At 48.3% G+C, this 25,619-nt stretch overlaps 1 protein-coding gene across 1 annotated transcript; it reads right to left on the reverse strand.

Moving 5' to 3' along the window:
• On the reverse strand, positions 1-20,368 carry TOMM34 (translocase of outer mitochondrial membrane 34). Its single transcript, XM_020911480.2, has 7 exons — positions 20,117-20,368; positions 15,820-15,919; positions 14,575-14,727; positions 11,231-11,400; positions 8,239-8,386; positions 2,490-2,616; positions 1-996 (listed from the first exon to the last, which is right to left on the reverse strand). Exons 1-7 carry the CDS (start codon positions 20,241-20,243, stop codon positions 892-894), a joined length of 930 nt encoding a protein of 309 aa, XP_020767139.1. The 5' UTR covers positions 20,244-20,368; the 3' UTR covers positions 1-891.
• Positions 20,369-25,619: the final 5,251 nt, after the last annotated feature.

Below are 25,619 nucleotides of genomic sequence, written 5' to 3' on the forward strand. Positions count from 1 at the left end.
TGCGCCATAACCAGTTTTTTATTATTGCAAAGTTCCAAAGTGAACCAAAGCTGAAGAACCATAAATGAAAGTACAACAGACATTCATGTAGATGACGTTAATGCAGTAGCTTAAACTTGTAATTCAACAAAAGTCAGTCTGTTCAGTTCAAATTAACTTCAACGTATTACAAAGAACTAAGAAGCCTAGGGGGGCCACTGTGGGAGTCAAAAGGCAAGTCCCTGCTGGGAAGGGAAGGACACAAATTTCAAGGTTTCTCCCCATTCCGCCCTCAGGAGCAGCAGCCACACCTCTGGGCTCTTGAAAGAACTTAGGTATCTTTATGTGGGCGACAGCAGCACAGAGCCACAAACGCCGGCCAGGGGACAGGTTCTGTGTCCCTGTCATAGGAGGCTCGGCCAAAAGGCACTGGGGCTCAGAACACGGAGCGCTGTGCCAAGGACAGGGGAGGGGTCGGCAGCCTTGGAGAACCAGCTCAACTGGCTGCCGTGGGTGTAGGCGGGCCGAGGTTTCCAGTCCTCCTCCCCCCACCGGCCTGTGTCCCATGGGACTGTCCGCTTTCTGAGCACCCAGATGGACAGGGGTGAGAGGACCTGGTGACGCTGAAGGTTCAGCAGCACTGGGGCTGGAGCATGCTGGGCGGAGACCAGGCCGAGCACCTGTCGCCACACGGTGTGCAGAACACGGGGAGACTTTCCCAACAAAACGTATGCTTTCTGACTACACTGAGCTTAACGTGAACGGGCGGAGCCTCCTGAGGGGTGGGAGGCCATCATGTCTCTGAGGGGCAGACGCGGCGGCTTCGGAGCCCACTCGGGGGCCCGCCAGGTCCCGGGAGCAGGCAAAGAAGGTGCTCAGGCAGACAGGTGTCCTGCTGGCCCTTCTGGGATTTTAGTTTAAGCTCCGGTTAACCTCCTGCCGCAACTTCCGCGCAGGGCCGTTCTTAGGCTCTATCTCCAGGAGGCTGTCGATGTCTGCAAAGCTGGATCTGAAGTCCTGAGAGGAGAGACAGCTTGTGAGGACCTGCAGTCCTGAAAGGAGAGAGGCTGCGGGGACCTTTAGTCCTGAGAGGAGAGAGGCTGTGAGGATCTGCAGTCCTGAGAGGAGACAGAGGCTGTGGAACCTACAGTCCTGAGAGGAGACAGAGGCTGTGGGACCTGCGGCCCTGAGAGGAGACAGAGGCTGTGGGACCTGCGGCCCTGAGAGGAGACAGAGGCTGTGGGACCTGCGGCCCTGAGAGGAGACAGAGGCTGTGGGACCTGCGGCCCTGAGAGGAGACAGAGGCTGTGGGACCTGCGGCCCTGAGAGGAGACAAGAGGCTGTGGGACCTGCGGCCCTGAGAGGAGACAGAGGCTGTGGGACCTGCGGCCCTGAGAGGAGACAAGAGGCTGTGGGACCTGCGGCCCTGAGAGGAGACAGAGGCTGTGGGACCTGCGGCCCTGAGAGGAGACAGAGGCTGTGGGACCTGCGGTCCTGAGAGGAGACAAGAGGCTGTGGGACCTGCGGCCCTGAGAGGAGACGGAGGCTGTGGGACCTGCGGCCCTGAGAGGAGACGGAGGCTGTGGGACCTGCGGCCCTGAGAGGAGACGGAGGCTGTGGGACCTGCGGCCCTGAGAGGAGACGGAGGCTGTGGGACCTGCGGCCCTGAGAGGAGACGGAGGCTGTGGGACCCGCAGTCCTGGAGGAGAGAGAGGCTGTGGGACCCGCAGTCCTGAGAGGAGACAGAGGCTGTGGGACCCGCGGCCCTGAGAGGAGACAGAGGCTGTGGGACCCGCGGCCCTGAGAGGAGACAGAGGCTGTGGGACCCGCGGCCCTGAGAGGAGACAGAGGCTGTGGGACCCGCGGCCCTGAGAGGAGACAGAGGCTGTGGGACCCGCGGCCCTGAGAGGAGACAGAGGCTGTGGGACCTGCGGTCCTGAGAGGAGACAGAGGCTGTGGGACCTGCGGTCCTGGAGGAGACAGAGGCTGTGGGACCTGCAGTCCTGAGAGGAGACAGAGGCTGTGGGACCTGCGGTCCTGAGATGACAGAGAGGCTGTGGGACCTGCGGTCCTGAGATGACAGAGAGGCTGTGGGACCTGCAGTCCTGGAGGAGACAGAGGCTGTGGGACCTGCAGTCCTGAGAGGAGACAGAGGCTGTGGGACCTGCGGTCCTGAGATGACAGAGAGGCTGTGGGACCTGCAGTCCTGGAGGAGACAGAGGCTGTGGGACCTGCAGTCCTGAGAGGAGACAGAGGCTGTGGGACCTGCAGTCCTGAGAGGAGAGAGAGGCTGTGGGACGGAGCCCGGGCCCCAGGAGACCAGGCGGGGGTGGGGACCGCTGCCGAGCTGGCTTTCTGCACCCCAGGCTGGAGGCCTGTGAGGAGCACCTGGGGCCCCTGGACGAGGAGGGACGTGGGAGGGCCCCCCTCACCTGGACCATGCTCTGGAAGTGCTACCAAGGGCACGATTGGCTGTGGCTCTTTGGTGCCTCTGGACAGGATCTCTTTACCTTGAGAGCCTTGTAGGCTTGAGCTCGGCGGTAGAACGCCTTCACGTTCTTTCCGTCTAGCCTGAGGGCTTCTGTGCAGTCCTTCACCGCCTCCTGGAACTGCTTCAGCTGCAGATGGCAGAGAGCTCTGCGGGGAAAGACTGGGCTGTCAGCTGTTCCCTCAGGGCCACTAACTCCGAGGAGAGCCCTGAACGCTTTATGCTGGGTGCTTCTCACCTTCCTCAGTTCTCACAGCCACCCAGCCCGCTTTTACAGAGGACAACGGCTCAGAGGGGTGACGCGACTCCCCTGGCTTCCTCCATCTGGGTTTGAACAACTTGTGATCCTGACTGTGTTCAGAGCTATCATCCACCTTATGCTCCCACACTTAACTCTTTCAAGCAGGAAAAGATTTCTGGAAACCTTCCCCTTGACAAAAAATTATCTACTTTAAGAAAAAAAACACATAAGTATTAGTTGTTCAACCATGTCCGACTCTTTGCGACCCCATGGACTATAACCTGCCAGGCTCCTCTGTCCGTGGAATTTTCTAGGCAAGAACACTGGAGTGGGTTGCCATTCCCTTCTCCAGAGGATCTTCCCAACCCAAGGACTGAACCTGGGTCTTCTGCATTGCAGGCAGATTCTTTACCACCTGAGCCACCAGTAAAGCCACATAAATACTAGGCTGTAATTAATTACATGCACACACTGACATGTTAGGGGTGAAATGTAAAGAAAATGGATCAATAGATGGCCATAGTGACCAACCAAATGATTGTGATAGGTGTCTAACAGTGTTACACAACACTGTTTTTAACTGAAGTTACAGTTGTTTCTATAAGTGTTTATAAATTTAATTAGGAAGTATATGGGTGTTTGATATACAATTCTTCCAACCTATATTTTGCATCATTCTTACATTCTGCATCAGTGAAGGATAGGTACATATTTGTGTACATCTTTCTTATTCAATTCTAGTCCTCCTCCCCAGTGACTAAAAATGAAACAGACACTGTTTTCAGTGGCTATGGAATATTCACTTGTCTGTATCCTAATTTATTAACTCCTTATCGGGAGACATATTCTACTATTTCCAGTTAATAATAAATGATGCTGCTATGAACATCCTTGTACATAAGTCTCAGGAGAGACTGCTACATCAAAAGGTACATGCATTTGAAATTTTGACTATTACCAAAATGCTTCCCAAATAAAGCAGCTGACCTTAGCAACACAGGTTTGAAATGTGCAGGTCTACTTATGTGCAGAATTTTTTTTTTCAGTAACGAATACTGCAGTATTACATCATCTGCATTTGGTTGACTCCGTGAATATGGCAGAATTGCAGGTATGAGAGGTCGACTGTAAACTATATAGAGATTTTTTGACTGCAAGGAGGGTCAGTGCTCCTGACAGCCAACTTTTTCAAGGGTCAATTGTACTTAAAAACAGTTACTAACAGAACCCATTTTCCTGCAGCTGTACCAACCCTGGGGCTCAGCCTTTAACTTCTGCCAATATAGAAGAATACAGTGTCTGTTTTAATGTAGTTGCTTTAAATACAGGTAAAGCTGAATACTTTTTAAATTTTATATTTATTTTGGCTGTGCTAGGTCCCAGCTGTGGCACACAGAATCCAGTTCCCTAACTAGGAATTGAATCTAGGCCCCTGGCATTGGGAGCACGGAGTCCTACCCACTGGACCACCAGGGAAGCCCCCAAACTGAGCATCTTTACAGAAGATTTTATTTTTTTTTCAGAAGATTTTAATATCTAATGAAATAAAACTTATCCAACTTATTTAATGACTTCTGTGGGTCCCCCTCCACCAATACCTTCCCCACTGCAAGATAATTAACCCACATGTTCTTTTAGAACTTAATGGTTTTACTTCTTCCATTTGAAACTGATCCATTTAGATTTTATTTTAAAATAAGGAGTAAGGATGGAGGTTCAAGTTTCTTTTTAATTCTTTCCAGCCAATCCAACACCATTTATTGGATAATTTCTCCCTTTCCCCACAATTTATCATATACTAAATTCTCTTATATGTTGTTATTCTTTTCCTCATGGTATTACCACCAAGAATGTAAAAAAAAATTATAGTATTTTCGTTAGGATTGCATGAAACTTAAAAATTAACTTAGAAAAAGCTTCTCCTTCTATCAATTTTAAAGCAGACACTGATTTCTCTGGTGATCCAGTGGCTAGGATGCTGCATTTCCAACTCAGGGGGCCAGGGTTCGGTCCTTGATTAGGGAACTAGATCTCACATGCCACAACTAGGACCTGGTGTAACCAAATAAATAAATAAAAACTAAATAAAAGCAGCACAAATTGTGTGGCATTCTTCCCACAGAAGGGGTCCTATGTATCAACACTTTCTTCTTGAATTTAGGCAGGTTCTGTGACTGCTCTCACCAGCAGAGCACAGAGGAAAGGACATAGTGTGCATCCCAAAACTAGGCCTCAGGTCTTGCAGCGCCTGCCTGTGCTCTGGGAACACTTGCTCTTGGAGCCTTTAGCTGCCCCTGTGAGAAGCCAACTACCCAGAGGCCACCATGCTGCGAGGAAGCTCAAGCTGGCACAAGTGAACAGACTGCCAGGAGAGGAGAAAAAAAAGCCTCCAGCTTGCTCTATCAGTTCATCATTCCCAGCCACGTCAGTCAGCCCAAGCCTGGTGCTAGATATGCAGGAGAAACCTTTGTGCTGTGCTGAGTCACTCAGCTGTGTCCGACTCTCTGCGACCCCATGGACTGCAGCCCACCAGTCTCCTCTGCCATGGGAATTCTCCAGGCAAGAATACTGGAATGGGTTTGCCAAGCCCTCCTCTAGGGCATCTAATCAAGCCAGGGATCGAACCCACGTTTCCTGCATTGCAGGCAGATTCCTTACGGTCTGAGCCACAGGGAAGCTGAGGAGAAGCCTTTCCAAGACTCCAGTCCCAGCACCCCACCGCTGACCCTGAATGAGACCCCGAGTCGAAGAACCGCCTTTCCTGAACTCCTGCTTCACAAATCATGAGCAAAAAAAATAGGCTGCTGTAGGCCACCAAGTCTGAGAACAGTAGGCCCTGATCTTAATTTGAACACACAAGAGTTCTAAGGAAATTGAAGTGTTCTCCCAATGGACTCTAGCAATTTAATGAATAAGCCAAGTTTCTGGGAAGTAGAAAAAGCACAGTGTAAGCATTAGGTACTATTTGGTGACGTCTGAATGTACTGTTAGAATGAAAATATGAATGCAAAAGATCATATTTAAGGTGTTAAAAATGTGTAACTTTGGCCTATAAAATAATCACCCGTGGCTTTTGGTAAAATGAATATTCTGTATCCAATGAGAAGGGTTTTTATCACAAAGTAGGAGCCTGAGAGACAAGATGAATGAGTGAAAAGGAACCCAAACTTTCATCTTCAGCCTGTTTTCTTAGGTAAAATGGGACCATGACCTATCCTGAAGAATTGCTGTGAGTACTCAATGAGACTCTTCTGGAGGTCCATTTAGGACCTGGCAAACTGTAGGTGCGAAGTACCTGATGGTGATACCCACTGAGATGTCAATGCACAGACAGAACTGAAGTCATAAGATGATGCACCATACAGATGCATATGCACAAAGTGGAGCATTAAAATGGCATCTGGAATGCAGTATATTCAACCACGTGGATAGAAAATTCAGTTTTGTAACAGGTTCAGTCTTTAATTCAGTCTTCTAAATTTATAAAATCAATGTAATTGCAACCAAAAGCTCAATGGACTGAAATTTATCAGTGAGCCCAAGGCTGAGCTAGAAGATCAAAATTGTCAGCGATGCTCTGGTTAAGAATAATAATGAAGAGATCAGCCCTACAAAATATATTACAAACCAACAGTAGTTAAAATGGTGTGGCATGGACACATTTGCATGAAAACCAGTATTTAAACAAAACATTGTCCTGAATGTGGTAAAAACCCAGGAAAATGGGTTAACAGAGATCTCCAGCAACATGAGGTGAGCAAGGACAGAGCCCACAGAAAAAGGAGTTAGAAGACGCTCCTGCACGAACATGCACAAATGGGCTCCTTGATCCCAAGTGCGACTGGCTGCCTGAGGCACCCTTGGGTCCAATCAGCCAATAAAACCACAGGTCCCAAAGGCCAAAATTCAAGCTGTGAAACTAAAGGTTCCCTTCTTAAATCATTTGGCAAAAAGAAAATGACCTCAACTAACAGGAGGCTGCTTCGTCCTTCTCGATACTATTCTGTGTGATCGTGGAATTTCCACGTTCCACTGCAGAAATGCTAATGATTAACTTCAGCAAGCTGCCCAGACACTGCTGGAGTGTTAGACAACTCATTATATGCACTATCATCTCTTTTTAAAATCTGAAACACATTTTATGCCAAGAGTTCTGGATAAGGAGCAGTGAGCCTACAGGAGATCCAAGATCTCTGAACTTAAGAGTAATGAGAGTATGTTGGCTGGGAAGGGAAAACAGACTCACAAGATTTATTAATGTTTTATAGGAAATGTTTAGAGCAGATCTGGGCCCTGCCTGAATGTTTTAAGCCTCTGACAGTAAAAAGAATAGATCTCACTGGAGCCAGGTTCCAATTCTATCTCTGCCCTTTACTGGCTGGGTGAGCTGAGGCAAAGCCCTACCATCTGAGCCTTGGTTTACTTGACATTAAGACAGGAAGAGCACCTACTACCAAACCTTTGTGGGCTGTTGCAGAGAGGTACTCAGACACAATGAAGGGATGTTGCCCTGGCTCCCAGGCCCTCACTGCTGGTGGAAAGGATCCCTGACCACGGGCGACAGCTCAGGATGAAGGCTTTGCTACAGCCCCACAAGTCCGACACCTCAGGCTCAACTAGACCCTCTCTCTTGCTCAGGTCAGGTTCTACCTGAGTTCTACCCTGGTGCTCACAGACAGACTGGCAGAATTTATAACCAGTGGGTCTTAGAGAAGCCATGGGGTTAGAGTCAGGGAAGGCGCAGAGGCTTTGAGACTTGTGTTGGGGTTGTGTCTGCACAGCAAGTCCAGAGCATTTACTTACATCCTATGCTTAGCTGGTCAATGAAAATTCTGGAATGGGCTGAAACAAAGCCCAGGCTCCTTGTGGGAAACCCCCGTTTCTACCCGTTTAAGAGAGTGCATGCCACTGGCAATGCCCATCTCATGGTGACCAAAGGGAATGTGAACACATGTTCTGAGATGTAACATAACAGTCATACCTCATTTTACTGTGTTTCACAGATACTTTGAAGACACCAAAACTGAAGATTTGTGGCAACCCTACATCGAGCAAGTCTATCTATGGGTGCTATTTTTCCAACAGCTTTGCTCACTTTGTACCTGTTTCATATTTTGGTTATTCTCACAATATTTCAAACTATTACATTATTAGTATACTAGTTACAGTGATCTGTGATCAGTGATTTTTGATGTGACGATGACGACTGGGGGTTGGCAATTTGGAGCCATTAAGTATTTTTAAATTAAGGTATGTACGTTTTTTTTTAGACATGATGCCACTGCACATTTAACAGACTATAGTAGAGTGTAGACACAACTTTTCTATGCACAGGGAACCCCCAAACTTGTGTGACTCCCTCTCTCCCGATATCCGCTTTACTGCGGTGGTCTGGAGCCAACCCGAGACAGCTCCGAGGTCTGCCTGTACTGACTAAACGCCAGGATGCAGAGCCCGTCACAGTCCGAGAGAGGACTGTGGGAGAAGGTCCGGCGTCCTGAAATCCCCCAGGCAGCCGTGTGGAAGGTACCTGTTGCTGTACGTGGCGGATTCCAAGTTACTAAACCAGAGGCTCTCACTGTACTTCTCAATCGCTTGCTTATGGTTCCCCTTCTTTACAAGCTCATTGCCTTCCTCCTTCAGAGCTCTGGCTCTCTCCATATCCCCAGCAGAAGGCACTAGATACAAATTCAGAAGAGGAAAAAACCATGGAGCGGGTGCCCAGCTCGGCCTGCGGAGCTCTCTTGGGCAGCGCCTCTTCTAAGCCGTCTACAGCACTCCGTCCCCCGAGGTCTCCTGCACTGTGCAAAGCACCCTTCCTGAGTCAGGAGTTCCCGTGAGCAACGGCTTCTGGGAAAAAACAGTTTTTCATTCAGAAGAGGTTGCGGGCTCCTGATGTAGATACACTTCTACACACACAATGATATACACGCAGGAGAATGTAACCCAGGATGTGGCCTCGGCACTGCCGCTCAGGAGCTGGAAGTCTTGTGGGACCTAATGCCTCTGGACCTCAATTTGCTCACTGACACATGTGTGGCAATACCTACTCCACCCTAGGCTACTGTCAGGATGAAATGGGGAGAAAACAGGAGAAAGCGTAGAGCACCATATAAACTTAAAGCAGGTGAGTAAATGTGAAAGTATTTAAATAAACAAGCATCTGGTTAAACAAAAGAGAAGAGTGGAGCTCTTGGGCTTGCAGAAAAGGGCAGGGGAGCCCCTATTCCTCAGCTGTTCTGGTCTGAGTCTGGTGGTGTTCTCCCCGACCCGACACCTGAGCTCTGTCCCAGCCTCCAGGAGACAGAATGAGAACAAGGCAAGATTCAAATTGCTCCAAGGAGCCCTGGGGCTTCACCTCACTGCACAGCCCTGATGAATTATTCCAGCCTCAGCTCCCGTATCATCTGCTTTGTCAATTTTTAAAAACTTTCTTCATAAAATACTGAATATTTACGACAACGGTAAGGTTCTAGGAATAAAACTAATACCCTTCAACTCATCCCTCATCTTTAGAAACAGAACATTTACTAAGACCTTTGAAGTCCTATGAGCCTCTCCACCCCCCCCACCCCACCCCGGTCAATCTACCCCTAGAGGAAACCATTTTCCTCAATTCTGTGTCCCCCACCGAGTTCTTTTAAAATTTTTCCTTAGAGGATAATTGTTTCACAACGTTGTGTTGGTTTCTGCCAAACAATGAGACCACCCCCCACCTTTTATGGGTTACATTAACTATATATGACAGTATCTAGAAACTGTTCACTGCTTGAGAACTTCAAATAAAGGAGTACATAATCCTATGTACCCTACTATGACTGGTCTTCCTTCTCCCTCAAGATTACACCCTGGGGTCTCACACCTGCAGCTGCGTCACTCTCCTCTGCCTGCTGCGGTGCAACGGCTGCATCTGTCCTGTTTACAGGGACTTGGGCTCCTTTGCTTTTTGCTCTTACCAAGCTTCTGCTCTGAGCACCTTGTATCCATCTCTTTCTGGGCACATGCATGAGGTTTTCTAGAAGCAGAGTCAGTGGGTTGCAATGTACACAGCATCACCTTGACTCTGCAAGGCACCCTACGCTGCACCATGTGATACCCCCACTACCTCATTCTCTAACTCCTTCCACTGTCTCAGCTGAAAACACCCTTCCCTTCTCACCTGAAGAACTCGCTTTTTAAGGTCCAGCTCAACCTGTCACCTCCATGAGACTTTCCCCAACTTGCCCCAGCACCCTGACATCAGTTCCCAATTTGAATTCCTCAAACATTAGAGGCTCTAAAGCACCCATTCTCCCTCCTGTGTTTTCAATCGCTGTTTATGTGTCTCAGTCTCTCACTGGGCTGGGACCTTTCTGAAAGGGCCTCTCCAGGCCACACATGGCTGTGACTTCAAAACAGTGTAATAAATAGGAGGCGCACTGAAGCCATCAAGTTCATTAGTGGCTCATGTTCTCATTCTAGGGAGTGAATGCTGCCCATGGCCAGATAGGCTTCCTATTGGGAAGGGGAGAATCCCTGTCCCCCTGTACACCCAAGGCCAGGCTGCAGCCCTGCCCCGCTGAGCCTCCCATCCTCAATACCTAGCCTGCTGGGCTGGAAGAACTCCCCTGGAGCCTCGTAAGTTTCCAGTCACCCCTGCAAAGGGAAGGTCCTCTCTGTTTCATAGAGCCGAGGTCTCCTGTTTGGGGCTACCTGGCCTTGATCTCCCTTCCCTTGTTCATTCCCTTCCAGAGACTAATAAGTATGTGAATTTCTCTGGCTATGGAGATGGAGCAGATGGTGTCAGGCTGAGCTCGTCACAAAATCTCAGGCCCTGCTCACAGGGACTAGTTAAGGGAATGGCCTGTGTTTATAGGCTAGACTGTATTAAGAAAAGATGAGCCAGGGATTTTAGGGGAAGAAACCCTCTCTTTCTTAGGGAGCTATCAGAAAAACAACTCTTTCTCTCCCTCCTGGTCATGAGGCACGGCATGTAGATGTGAGGCATAGAACTGCTACCGCTACTGTACTGCTCAGGAGGGAAGACTGCCTGAAGACAAAGCTGACACATCATAGAGAAAAGAGTTGTGAGGACAGAGAAATGGAGCCTGATGCTGCAGTGAGCTGCCGGAGCAAGCCTTGCCTGAAGGCCCTTTTTGTTATATGAGCCAATACGTTCTTTTTATTATTTTTACCACATGGGAGTTTTCTGTTCCTGCAACCTAAAACATCCTAAATGATACATCCCAAATGCTGCCAAAGGAATGAGAAGGGAACTAACACCAGATCACTGGGTGTGCCAGGCTGGGCGTTCAGTGTTCCTCACATCACCTTGCCCTTACGCCTGTGGGGTTGGCTTTCTCACTGCCCGCTGTAGTGCCGAGGAGACAGGCCCTAGGGGTCACGGCTTCTGGTTTTCTTACTTTGTTTATAGGACTTTAAAAATAACTCATCTTAAAGGAGGCCAGTTTTTATAGGATTACTCTAAGGAACGTGGCTCTGGGGAGACTGCAACTCTCTCTGGGTAGGAAGTCACCGCTTACCTCTGCTCTTCACGGTTGTGGTTTCTTTGGATTTGCTTTTAGATGTCTCTTTGTGGTTTTCCAAAGGCAGACACTCCCACCTCTTCTGAGATGAAACGGGCACCAAGGGAATAGAGGGCAGCTTCAGGCGCCACTCGGGCCCAAAGGAGTCCATGAGAGCTCTGGTCATTCTGGAAAGGCAGGCGGGATGACAGAAAGGTGTTCAGCTGGGTCAAAACGGTATTCCTTCTCATGAGCCCAGAGGAGGTATACAAGAGTCAGCTATCATCTGCCCCTGGTTTGAGCCATCGCTCTGTACCCTTCGGACTCGCAGTAGGAGAGGGACAGGAACCTGCCACCCACGAGGGTCTTTTCAGGGGTCAGCCACCATGACTCCCTCCCTGCCCGGCCCTGGACTGTTCACACTGTTAACTTCAAAGAGGGATCTGGTGCTTCTTAAGGTAATTAAACCTTACCCCCAAGGAACCACACATGTCCCCAAGAATGGACCCCATATTTTCTTTTTTAAGAAATTATATTTATTTTTAATTGATTGGATTGCTTTACAATATTGGTTTGATTTCTGTCATGTATGAACAAGAATTAGCCACAGGTGTACACAGGTCCCCTCTCTCCTGAACCTCCTTCCCACATTTTATGTTTTCTTAATCTATCTGAGCTTCCCTGGTGGCTCAGTGGTAAAGAATCTGCCTGTTAATGCAGGAGACCACTGGTTTGACCCCTGGGTTGGGAAGATCTCTTGGTGAAGGAAACGGCAACCCACTCTAGTAACCTCGCCTGGGAAATCCCATGGACAGGATCCTGGCGGGCTATACTCCATGGGGTCACAAAAAGAGTTGGACATGAATTATCGACACAACAACAATGATGACATATCTATTTACAAGGCCATGGAAATACCTGACATCTGATTAATGCTCAGAGATTTTTAAACATAAATCCTATGTTGTTCTCAAAATTTAAAACCTTTCAGTGGTTCCCATTGCATTAGGCTGGCCGGGCCTGAGACCCGGACCCCTCCCACCCCTCCATCCTTACCATGTGCCACCGCCCCTCTCGATCTTCATGTTCAAGTCTTTTCCCTCCCCACCCCACCCAGGGACAAACCCCGCCACTCCCCACTCTCCGCTTCTAGGCTCAGGGGACATGCTGGTTTTGTTAACTGATCTCCAGCGCTCAGCATAGCACCTGGCACCCAGCGGGACCCAGAGGTATGTACTGAGTGAGCAGATGAAGCCAATGGTAACTTCTGCTCCTACAACCATGTTCCCATGTTACTACAAGGAAGAGCTCTCAGACTGCTATCACTACAAACTCACGGTCTCTGCCTCAGCCCCCAGAGCTGTTTTCCTTTTCGTCCCAAACCTACTTCAAACCTCTACCCTCCTTCACCCGATGCTCCTTAACCTTCCTCCTTGGACTTCCTCACACCCTGAACACAAGCCTCCCTGCCTGGGCCCACTTCCCACTTCTCTATTATTACAGAAGACGTGACAAGGCCAACCCCTCCACCTGCACTCGGGATCCACTGCTCCCAGCCTCTCTCGGGCCACTATCGGCCAGCACCACCCTCTCCCACACCTGGATCCTCTCTCTCTACTGATTCCAGCTACCAGCATCAACCTTCTTCCTGCACAGCCCTCTGCCCCTTCACAGCCACATTCCTTTAATCCACTGCCATCTGCTGCTGACCCCAGTGGACTGACCCCATCAGAGTCACCAGTGACTTCATTCTGAAACCCTCAGTGGACTTAAGCTGACTGCTTAATGAATGACGTCTCCATCCTTCTGGAAACACTCCTGCCTCTGTGACACTGAACGCTCTAAGTTTCCTCCCACTGCACGGGTTGCTGTCCCCTCAAATGTTGGGATTCCTCAAAGCTCCCCGGCTCCCCCCACTCCCAGTGGTACTCCATTTCTCTCCCAGAACCTCAAGCCATCTCTAGGTTGATGACCTTCAAATCTCTATGTTCAACCTGTATTTTTCTCCTTTGCTCCAAAGGCGTGTAAACACCCAGCGGCCTCCTTGCATTTCTAGTCTCCGGCCCCATGGTCGCCGCCACCTCAGCGTGTCGACCACCTGGACAACCTCTTCTGTTCTTCCCTTCTCCCCACCCTCCAACCACCGGAACTTGTTGAAATACTGCCTAGATGTCCCCTGAATTGGTCCCTTTCCACTGTTCTCTTTCCACCATCTCTTTTGGATTACCGCCCACACCCTTCCTATTCTCTTCTCCTTCATGGTCAACACGGCAGGTAATCAGTCAGCTTTTCTTTCAAATCTGCTCAGGCTGCCTCCCCTGCTGCAGACCCTCTCACAATGCCTCGCTGTGTTCGAATTAAGTCCAAGCCCCTGGGCCTCAGCGCCCGTCCTGACCCGAGCACCTCGCCTGCTGCACCACGAGCAGTGGGCTTCTCACCACTCCTCTGACACCTTGACTCACTCGTGGTGCATGTGCTGCCCAGGCCCCTTGCTGGCCCCTGGCCCAGAGAGCCAGGCGTCTCTGTCGCGGCTCCCCTCCTGCGAAAAGCCCTCTCTGGCCCCGCTGGCTGTCAGGTGCCTGCCGCCACAGCCCTCAGCACACTGCCGGAGCCTGCCTGTGAACGACTGTTCTTCTCCAGGAGACTGCGAGCTCGTCGAGGGCGGGAAGAGGTCCATCTCCTCCTCAGCCCGAGCCCGAGTGCAAAGTCTGGCAGAGAAGTGGCAGATTTTGTAGAATGATAGAGACTCAGAGGAAGCACAGACAAAATAAGTCAAGCCAGAAACGATGCACTGAACAGATACCAGGCAAAGAGGGGAAATGTGATCGGTTACCCAAAAGAGGGCATCCTGAGATTAAAGACAACTGCTCAAGAGACCAGAAAGAATTTCACCTGAGGGGCCTTGTGAAGGGGTCACAGTATAATACACTGAACCACATCCACTAACGACAGCCCTACTGCCCGGGGTCATAGCCGCTTGCACTGTGTCTTCCTTTCCCCACTCTAGGAAGCTCTCTGAAGCAAGTGGGGTCTGTATCTCTTTTTTATTTCAGTATTTCCCAATGAACCTGGCTTAGACAGAGCTCAACTAAGTACTACTGTGTGAATGTATTTGAGCATCCAAGCAAAACAATAACAAAAAACCAAAAACCCCACAAACTCAGTAATTCTGACTCCTTAAAAACCTACTAAAATATGACAGCAGATCATCCTCCCACACTTTTTGCCTGTGCTCATTAGAAGTTTCTGAGCCTAAAACACAGGGTTCGTCCCAGAGGACGTTCGAAGCCAAGGTTCCAAGCCAATCAGAGAGGACAGGACAGGACATCCCGGAGAGATGGCCTGCAGTGACCCGAGCTCACCTGCTGCTGCCTTCCAAGGCTGACGTCACGCTGTCATCGATCTGCAGCACGGTCACGTAGTCCACATAGGCCAGGGGGTACTTCTCCAGGGCCTCGTAGGCTGACGCGCGCCGCAGCAGGGGCTTCATGCTGAAGGGAACCAGGGCCAGTGCTCTAGGACATGAGGCAGAGATGTCACCAGGCTGCTGAGTCCCCAGAGCTCCCTCCCCCCACGCCCCCACAGCTCCTTCCAGTCTGGGTCATCAGCAGCATTCAATGCATGGCAGCTGCGAAGGCTGTCAAGTCTCAGAAAAGGGACTTTTCAACTTAGACTGAAGTGGAGGAGGGAAGGAGGGCAGAGGACCACTTCGACCGGGAAATGTGAGTGTGCATCAATTTTCATAGTTGCGATCCCTCTGAAATCAGGAATAAGTGCCTCGTAGCTTTCATGCTTCTCTGTTTTCCTTTCTACAGTGTGGCTGACTGGGAATAACAAACAGGCTCTGGACAGAATTCCACCTCTGCCACTAACCATGAGACCCCAGCTACATCACTTGACCACTTCAATCCTCCACAATCCAGTGCCAGCCTGGGCAGGGTGGCAAACTTACCCCACAGAGCACTCATGAGTGCTTCACAAAGGAGACCTAGCACACGGCCTGGCACAAACCAACCGAGCCCAGCTCCACAAGCGTGCTCACCTCTCTCCTCCTTTCCCACCCACCACCAGGGCCCAAAGCTAAGGCAATGTCCCAGGGTATCAGATTCCTGAGGACACATCAGATGCAAGTGCGAGTTCAGTGATGACCATGAAGGCAATCTCAGACTGGCTTCAAAGAGAAGCATGAGAAATGGTTTAACATCCTCTATACCTGGTCATTGGCGGATATCATTTTCTCCTTTCGAGGCTATCTATTAACCACCATCCCTCTTTCTCTCCCTCCCTCCTCCTCTTACCCACGCCCATCCCAGAAAAAAACCTGAGCAAGCCAGTCACTGGTCTGCAACTCTAGGTCATGCCCAGGTTCTACATCTCACAAAGACTAAAGGCCTTCCTCTAACGGTCCACCCTATTCCTTTCAGCAGCAGAGATGAGGCTCCAAGGACACAAGTCAGGGGCCACAAGGACCAAGGCCAGCTTCCTGTTTTCAGTGACCAGCTGACCCTGAGCGACACTCCCTGACATTACAGATAATGAGTGGGGCCAGAGAAGGCCGGTCTCCTCTCCCGAGTCCCGGGCATCCAGGGGCAGCCCTGCCTACTCACGAAGTGCAGTCCTTGATGCAGTCGGTGCAGTTCCCGTCCTTCAGGTGGCAGGCTGCTCGGTTAGAGTAGAGAACACTTTCTTTTTCTGGGTCCAAAGAACCTGCCTCGGGTGGAAGCAGAAAATGCACGATTAACAGGCTGGGAGATGGATGCCTTGGGACATCGGGGGCACATTCCACACCTTGAGCTCTCTGGGGTTTAGTAAAGGGCAGCAGAGATGACTGTAACCACATCACGCATGTTGGTCTGATGGGCTAGCAAGGGAGCAAGAATACCAAGCTTCCTGCTATCCACAGGGACCAAGCATCTGCTCATCTACTCAGTCCTGCACTAACTTGGTACCAGGCCAGAGATCAAAATGAAATAGCTCAAAGAAATCCACAGTGTTAACTACTTGGGGGTGTGTGTATATGTTAATTTTATTACAAAAAGCATGTAAATCCAATAAAGAAAAAAAAAGGAGACAAAAATCTGATAAATGCTATCATAAATGGACTGAATAAGTGTTGCGGGGACACAAAAAACAGACTAATTCGACCTGGTCAAATCAGAGAGGACTTCGCCAGGGAAAAGACCTCTGAGTCTGGCAGGACTATGGAGAGCTTAATCAGGGGAAGAGCTCAAGTTATCAAGCCAGGAGGGGAACTATCATAGGCGTTTCCCTAAAGATCGTCTTTATCCTCAGGAATCTCACAGGCTCAAGTCCTTTATTGCAGCCATGATGATTTTCATTTTCAAAAATAAGTTTTCAACCACTAGCAGAGGCCATAATGAAAATAAAACATGAAAACGATCAAATGTTGACCCAGTGATTCCATCCCCAGGCACATGCCCAGGAGAATAGAAAACAAGCTCTCCTCTGAAAATGGTAAAACAAATAGACAACAGTGTAATACATACTTGCTCTCCATCACTAAACTCAGCATACATTCTATTAATATTTACTTCCCACCTTTTCGGGGGGTTTTTTGTTCATTTATTTTTGGCTGCATACCAACCACAGATCAAACCTGTGCCCCCTGCAATGGAAGCACAGAGGCTTAACCACTGGACCACTGGGGAAGTCCTCTCACCTTTTTGGTTTTGCTATGACTCAATACCCCTAACTCTCTCCCCTCTGCCCCAGCCCCAGGTCCCCAGAAGTTGCCACAGTCCTAAAGTGGATGTCACATTCTCATGTGTGTCCATCTCATGTGTGAATACATAGGTATTCACAGGCAAGACGCAATATCCTTTAAATAACTTTTCCTAAGTGCCATCATATTTTCTCTACTTCTGCGGCTTGCCTTCTTCGCTAATTATCATGTTACCACATTGATGCAAAACCTGCTTCATTCAATACCAAACGTAATACAATTATCTTCCCTTTTGTTGCCAGACCCCGAGGGAGACAGCAAAGTACAGAGATAAGTAAAAGACATCCTGGCCCTTGAGGAGCAAGTGCAAGTATTCAAACCTTGCTACCCATCTCAAGTCACTGGAGCATGGTTGCTCAGAAAACAGCAGTGATGCGGCAGAAAGGACATCAGACCCCCAAATCCAGCCTGTGACCCTGCGCAAGTCATTCAATCCCCTCTGATCACATGTGCTTACCTATCAGATGAAGATATCATTTCACAGACTGGCTGGAAGGTTCGCTGTGTTAGGTTGCTCCCTGTTCTCCTTTCAAGATCAGGGAAATTGATCAGAGAAATCAAGCAACTTGCCCATAAATTACCTAGAAAATTAGTAGCAGGATCAGAACCAAATTTGGTCCCCTGCTAAACTGAGAAGAGATATCAGCATGGCTCTTCTTGGGGCCTAGAATAAATCCCTACAAAAAGGCAAGTTTGTCTAAGCAGCTGGGGTAGGATGCAAAAAAAAAAAAAAAGCAACTTTACCAAGTTGAGATGAGGTGGTGGGCCTACAGAGAAAAGTTCTAGGGGAAAAAAAAGATGGGGGGGGGGGGCAAAAGAGTGGCTTGAAACTGCAAAAATTCAAACAAAATTGACTGGAATTAGGAGAGGATTTGGGAAGAAGTACAGCAAAATGAGTAAAAACTTGGACTTGGGAATTGGAGAAACCCCTGCTCAAATTCTGCCTCTGATTTCAGAAGAAGGGATTTAAGTCTTCTGGAAGCCTCATCTATAAAGCATCTTACCCATAAGTTAGTGGAAGATATAAAAAAGGGAGAAAGTCTATCCTGTCTAGCAAGCACTCAACAAATGCTAGTCAAGGAAATGAGAGGGAAGGAAAGCAACGGGAAAGAGAGACTACAGAAAAGGAACTCTACTGAGGCTCTGGGATAAGCCACTTCAGAGAGGCCTTAGGCAGGGGGCTTAGTTGGCTGAACTGAGCCAGAGGCCAGGAGGACTGGTAAAAACACGTTATTCCTCTGTTGAAAACTCTCCAGCAGCTTTCCATTAGGGAATAAAATCCAAACTCCTTCCCATGAACTACCGTGTAAAATGCCTGTCTTTGTAACTGATCAAGTGTTGCTATTCCCTCCACTGGCTCCCTATCCTCTGGGTCCTGGAACACACCAGGGTACTGCTGTCTGGGGCCTTTCTTAATTATGGTCTTCTTCACCTGGGGTGCTCAGCACTCAAAATTTCATGCAGCTGGCTTCTACTGACCATTAAGGTAACACCTCAAATGTCACTTCAAAGAAGCTGTCCTTGACCTTGCATTTCTTCATAAAGGAGCTCCCGAGTCAAATTTACCACACCACCACATTTGTCTTCTTCACAGCCCAGATCATTTCCACATAGTTCTTGTTTAATATTCATTAGCTTAACACATTATTGGCTAGAGATGTACTAATATGTTTCTTGTTGAAAGTCCAAAGTGTTAGCTGCTCAGTTGTGTTGGACTCTTTGAGACCCATGGACTGTAGCCCACCAGGCTCTTCTGTCCATGGAACTCTCCAGGCAAGAATACTGGAATGCGCTGCCATTTCCTATTCCAGGGGATCTTCTCTCAGGGATGGAACCTGGGTCTCCTGCATTGCAGGCAGATTCTTTACCATCTGAGCCACCAGGGAAGCCCACATTTCTTGTTACCCAAACATTACTGACCAAAAACATCAATATCACTTACAGAACAAATGACTAGCCACAAGTATTTCTGCAAAAATCGCCCAGTCAATGAATTAAGATCACATCTGGGGCCTCCTCATTAACAAGAAGGATTGGCCCTTGACCGAAAAGACCTTCTCCGTCTTATTATACACTCATTACATACAGGTGCTTAACAAATGTTAATTAAAGAGTGTACAGTTGAGGAAAATGAGAGTTATCTCAGGGATCAGAATGAGGCTTGAATATTAGAATGGGGTCCAACAAGACCATTAAAAAGCAAGCAATCTATCAGGATGGTCACTATCAAAAGAAGAAAAAATAAAATGTGTTGGTAAGGATGCTGAGCAGTTGGAATTATTGTGCCCTGTGGGTGGGAATGTAAAATGGTACAGTTATGGAAAACAGTTGGGAGGCCCCCTCCTTTCCTGCAAATTAAAAATACAATTACAATCTAATTCAGCAGTCCCACTTCTGGGTATATATTCAAAAGAAATTAAAGCAGGATCTTGGGAGATTCTTGCACACTCCTGTTTTTCATAGCCAAGAGGTGAAAACAATTCAAATGTCCGTTAACGATGAATGGATAAAGACAATATGGTATATGTACACGATGGAATATCAGGCAACCTTAAAAATGAACGAAAACCTGTCACATGCTATAACACTGTTTATAATGTCAAAGATATTATTCGGTCACAAAAAACAAATATTGTATTATTCCATTCATTTGAAATACCTAAAGTAGTAAAAATCACTGACACAGGAAAAAAAAAGGTGGATACCACGGGCGGAGGGGGAAATCAAGAGTTTAGTGGGTTCGGCGTTTCCGTGCTGCAAGATGAGAAAGTTCCAGAGATCTGTTGCACAACAATGTTACAAGAGGTTAAGGTAAGTGTGATGTCGTTTTGTACCACTATAAAAAGTGATAAAAGATCTATTAATATGAAAATGTGTCCCTGTTATGTCATTAAGTAAAAAAGGGCCAATAATAAAGCCACGTTACAATAATAATAAAATCGGAAAGAAAGGCCAAGGAAGTTTCTCGTAGGATGCCCAAGGTGGGGGAAGGGAGAAGGAATGGGCAAGTGCTGGGAAGACCCGGCGGGCCGCTCAGCCGCGGGGTAAACGGAAGCCCCAGGCCGAGAGGGCCAGAGCGAGGTCCGGGTAGCTGGGGTCGGCGGAGAGGAGAGGGGGGAGCAGGCCTGGCGGAGAAACGGGGGGCGGGGGGGGGGTCGCACCTTCTTCCTGCAACATCCGCAGCGCGCGGCTGTAGAGTGTGGCGGCCTCGGCGAACTGGCCGTTGCGGAAGCTCTGGTTGCCGGTGGCGCGGAGCTCCTCCACTGACTCCGGGAGTATGGGGGCCATCCTGGCGCTGGGCCGGTAAACTGGCGGGGCGCTACAGTTCCCGGCGCCAAGACGGGTGCAACGCCGCCCGGGCGGAAGCTGCGAGTAGCCGAACCGGCCGGCTACCCCGGCGGGGAGTGGGCGGGGCGGGGGCGGGGCCTGCGCGGACCTGAGGCGCCTAGTGCCCCGCCCTTCACGCACGCTCAGTTGGGTACCAGCGCGCTGGGAGTTCGCAGCTGCGGTGGGCAACTTGGCATGATAGGACCCTGCAGGTGAAACTCTAACAGGTCCCTGCTCGCCTAGGGTTTACATTCTACTGGGACCTAACATTCAGTTACCTCATGATCACATGAAGACGATAATTTCATTAATGTGATAGTGCTCTAAGGAAAACAAAACAGTAATGCCATAGAAGGTGACCACGTGGAGACTTTTTAAGTAAGAGGGATGGGAAAGACATCTGCCAGAGACTAATAATTGAGCTGAGATCTGAGAATATTGTAGGGAACGCTGTTTCAGACAGAGGGTTAGCAAGTGCAAAGGCACTTGGGCAGGAAACTGGCACCTAGTTACCTATAAATACTGATTTTATAAAGGAATGCACTGATAGGTTGATGTAAATCGCTGAGGGAAACGAGCTTATCATCAGCCTCATCTGACTTCACTCTATATCCCACTTACTATTCCGTTTTTTTTTTAAGCGGCTTGTTGCTACCTGTGCACATTATGCTGTTTCCGTTGCTTCCTAACCTTTGCTTACGCTCTCTTCTTCCTGTGATTCTTTTCCAAACACTTCTTTTTTTCTCTTGCCTAATCCTCGCTGAGCCAAAAGTCAACTCAAACATCATCTCCTTTATAATCTTCCTCCTGTGCTCCTATTGCTCCCAGGTTGTATTCCTAATTTAGCTCTTATTCTGTGATTGCCAGTTGATGAAAATTAATCAATAGTCAATCTAATAAAGAAGTGGAAAATTTTACTTGAGCCAAGTTGGAGGATTGTAACCTGGGACCAGCATCTCAGTTCAGAAAACTGTTCCACACATTAGAAGTCAGGGCACAGTTATATAAGTTTTTTGAGACAGAAGGCAACTGTCATCATGACCCCTTACAAGATCAAGAAGGAATGTCATCTTTTAAGAAGTTCTTTTGATGCTAGCAGAATGTTGTTCTTTATGGTTAAGCAGGTATTTCTGCCAATGGGGAGGTTTGGTTGATGTGTAATGCAGATATATAATGCACAGTAGAGGGGACAGAGGAGGCCAAAGGGCAGAAAAAAACATTTATGTTCAAGTTTTTTCTTCTCCTGGGACCTCCCTGGTGGACCAGTGGTTAAGACTCCATGCTTCCAACACAGAGGGTGCGGGTTTGATCCCTGGTCCGGGAACTAAACTCCCACATGCCATGTAGCACAGCAAAAAAAAAAAAAAAAAAAATTGTCTTGCCATAAAATATGTATTTTATTTCACATTAGTTTACAGAGTTTCTTAGACTGTGAGGTCTTTAAAGGCAGTGAGTAGGTCTTATCTTTTTCTCCCCAGGCCCTGTAAGATCTGGCATGCAACATGCACTTATAAAGTTTTGTCAACAAAAACCTAGTTTCTGCCGTCAGGTATTTAGTCACACAGTTGATGGTTAGGGACATCAATTCCTGCACAACTGAATCCATGTGTACCTTTAGTTGCCCCTCTTTGTCTCAGGTTCTGCATCCTGGGATCCAAACAACCTCAAATTGTGTAATACTGTAGCACACATTTATTTGAAAAAATCCACATGGACCCATGCAGCTAAAACCCATGCTCTTCAAGGGGCAACTGTAATTATTTGTGTAAACTCATAACCCAACCAGACCTTAAACTTTCTGAGGGCTGGGTAGCTCTTTCATCTGAATCCCCTCAGTACAGCATAGGCCCAATACAAAAGCAAAGAAAGAAAACTTAGTGGGGTGGGCAAACCAGATCACTCAAACACACACACATACACACAAATGATTATCTACTCAACAACCTCCATCTTTACTTTCATAATTTTGCTTGAGATTGTCTGGGCCTAGAAAATGAATCAAGATTTCTCTAAAGCAATCATAATAATCTCATTCTTTTACCAATGATTGGGCAAGGAGTGAGCATGTGACCCTGATCTAGCCAATCAGACAGAAGCATGTGTGTTAGGTACTTATGGGAAAGGTTTCCTTCCCAGGTAAGAGATACAGGATTTCAAATAGCCTTTTTTGATGTTTTTCTGTTGGGTTAAGGATATGACACCTGGAGTTTTGGCAGCCATTTTGCATCTGGGTCAAGAAGCACAAGTATGAAAAGCCAACATGCTGAACTGGGCCAGGGGGATGATGAAATTGACCTTGTTGTGCCAGTGAATCAACCCGACAAGTGACTCCTGGACTTCTTAGTAATAAACAAGAAATGTGATACGGTTGGGCCACTCAAATGGCTGTTCTCTTATTCTCCATACATCCCCTACCCAAACAGAGCCTGCTTCACCTACACCCTACTTACATGACTGACCTTCCTATGTACCTGTCCCAAGCCCCAGCTAATCACAGCTTACCAAAGGGGTGGTGAATGGCTAGCCCCTTTGCTGGTTTCCTTGGTTACTAATGAGCCCACCTGAGATCCACTCCTCTATAACTGATAATTCCCCGTTTCCCAGCTGGGGAGCAAAGACTGCCACTGTGTCCTGCCTGCCATGCACTGCACACAGTGGGGTGTCACCCCAGGACCTTGCTTCAGATGTGTAACATCCTCCATCTATTAAACCACTGATGTCTCTGTTGCTGATTTTGGGCTCTTTCTTTGGTCTAAGCTTGGCACACACAGGCCTGCAGACATAAGGAGTGCAGCCCAACAAATGCATGATGTCTTAAGCCACCATTTAAAGTCTTCTTCAACTGTTTGAAATGGAATATATACTAAGTGTTACAGCAGGCACGTAGTATGCCAGACAAGTACACGGGTGGCAAGTTGTATTTTCTCCAAATGACTGAAACAATATTCCCAGTTCTCCATGCTCTTCTAGAACCTTGTCAATCCCCTAACAAGAGATGGAATCTCATGTCCACTCAGCTTTAATTCACGAGTGTCTCTCAGTTGCCCCTTCAACAGTGGAAATGACATTACGTATCTGCCTACTCTATGCCATAGAATGGCATGACACCTTCCTCCTCTTCCCAGAAATAAACTTTGGAACTCAGCCTTCATTCTGTGAGGCTCAAGAAAAGAGGAATCCACCCCCGCCACCCCCACCCCAAATCCCTGATCACCTAGTGGGCTCCCAGCCAACAACCCGCAGGAACTTGTCAGCCACGTGAGTGAGCCACTTTGGACAGAGATTCGTCCAAATGCTGATGCCCCTGTCTGACACCAGGAAGCAGAATTATGAGGATAACTCCTATGTCGTAAGGTTTTAAAGATTAAGTGATAGCTTAGAATTGTGCCCAGCACCTAGTCGATTTTCAGTAAATATTTTCCTCATGTGTCAGGAGAATGACCCCATTACTCTGATTTTAACACGCGGTGGTCCATACCTGGTGACCCTGAAAGGTGGTTTGCTCAGGTGTTAAAAGTTTTGTAGATGGCGTACCAGAGGCTGCTTTGAGTAACTTTCTCTACAAGCAAACTGGGATTTTTCCATTTTCTTAATACTCATTGATGGTGGTAGCAACTGAGGATTTATGAATTTCCATAGCTGGAACTGGAGTTCTGAGTGGAGCCAAAGCTTTGACTCTCACGCCGAATGAGAGGGTCCAAGTGGTTGTCCAGTTTGGTGGTGCAGGCTCTGGAATTCTATCCATCTGGATTTAAATCCCCAAACCTATACTTTTAGCTATGTGAGCTCACCTCTCTGGCCTTATGAGAGTAATATTACCCAACATAAACAGTTTTAAAACTACTAAGTGAGTTAGTAGTAGTAGTAGTAGTAGTAGTAGTAGTATTTAGTCTCTAAGTTGAGTCCGACTCTTGCGAGTCAGACAGTAGCCTGCCAGGCTCCTCTGTCCATGGGATTCTCCAGGCAAGAATACTGGAGTGGTTGGAAAAAAAAAAAAATACTGGAGTGGGTTGCCATTTTGAGGTAGTAGTAGAGTATCGAGAACATGATAAGCAGTGGAAAATAATAGATAAGACTGGGATAATTACAGGCTTGATATAAGGATTAAATGAGATAATATAAAATGGCAAGTACATGGTTAAGAGCTTCAGTTCAGTTCAGTTGCTCAGCCCTGTCCGACTCTTTGCGACCCCATGAATCGCAGCACGCCAGGCCTCCCTGTCCATCACCAACTCCCGGAGTTTATTCAAACTCATGCCCATCGAGTCGGTGATGCCATCCAGCCATCTCATCCTCTGTCATTCCCTTCTCCTCCTGCCCCCAATCCTTCCCAGCATCAAGGTCTTTTCCTATGAGTCAACTCTTCGCATGAGGTGGCCAAAGTATTGAAGTTTCAGCTTCAGCATCAGTCCTTCCAATGAACACCCAGGACTGATCTGCTTTAGGATGGACTGGTTAGATCTCCTCGCAGTCCAAGGGACTCTCAAGAGTCTTCTCCAACACCACAGTTCAAAAGCATCAATTCTTTGGCTTAACGTGTGCTAAATCGCTTCAGTCGCGTCCAGCTCTTTGCGATCCTATGGATTGTACCTTGCCGGGCTCCCCTGATCATGGGATTCTCCAGGCAGGGCTACTGGAGTGGGTTGCCATTCGCTCCTTCAGAGGATCTTCTCCACCCAGAGAGGTTAACACGAGTCTCGTCTCCTGCACTGGCAGGCGGGGTTCTTTACCACTAGCGCCACCTGGGAGGCCCCAAAAGCTTAATAAACCTTGGCTATTTTTATGTCCTCAAGCTGAGTCAAAGGTAAGGCTCTCACGAGGGTGGGGCAGTTTGTAGGCTGATGCTCCGTGACATCCAAGGAGACGTTATGCACGTTCCAACGTCCACCTGGAACAAGAATTCAACCACGGAAGAACGGCAGAAAACCACAAATAGTTCCAGGGATACCGGCAGCAGCGCTTCCCAGCAACAGTGAAACCTTGGCTGGTTAAGAATTGACAGTTTTTTATTAAGTCGGTTCTTCGCAGGAAGTCTCAGTATCTGTGTCTGAGAAACGAGGGGGGCAGGGCCCGAGGCAGAGATGAGTTCTTGGGTCTCAGACCGAGTTTCTTGGGCGAAGTCTCGCAGAGAGACAAGAACGCCAAATTTCGAGACCTGACTGAAATTTCCTCCCGGAAGGAGCCTCCACAGTTCCGCGATTCTGGGCCCGCGCCCTAGCGCACCACGTGACTGGTGTCCGCACCACGTGAGCCGGGGGCCAGCCCTCGCGGCCCCGCCCCGCTCCCGCGCCCCACGCGGCTTCCGGTAGGGGCGGAAAGCGGAAGTGTGGGAGGGTC

This window comes from Odocoileus virginianus, chromosome 9 (assembly GCF_023699985.2).
Source record: "Odocoileus virginianus isolate 20LAN1187 ecotype Illinois chromosome 9, Ovbor_1.2, whole genome shotgun sequence".
Taxonomy (NCBI): Eukaryota; Metazoa; Chordata; class Mammalia; order Artiodactyla; family Cervidae; genus Odocoileus; species Odocoileus virginianus.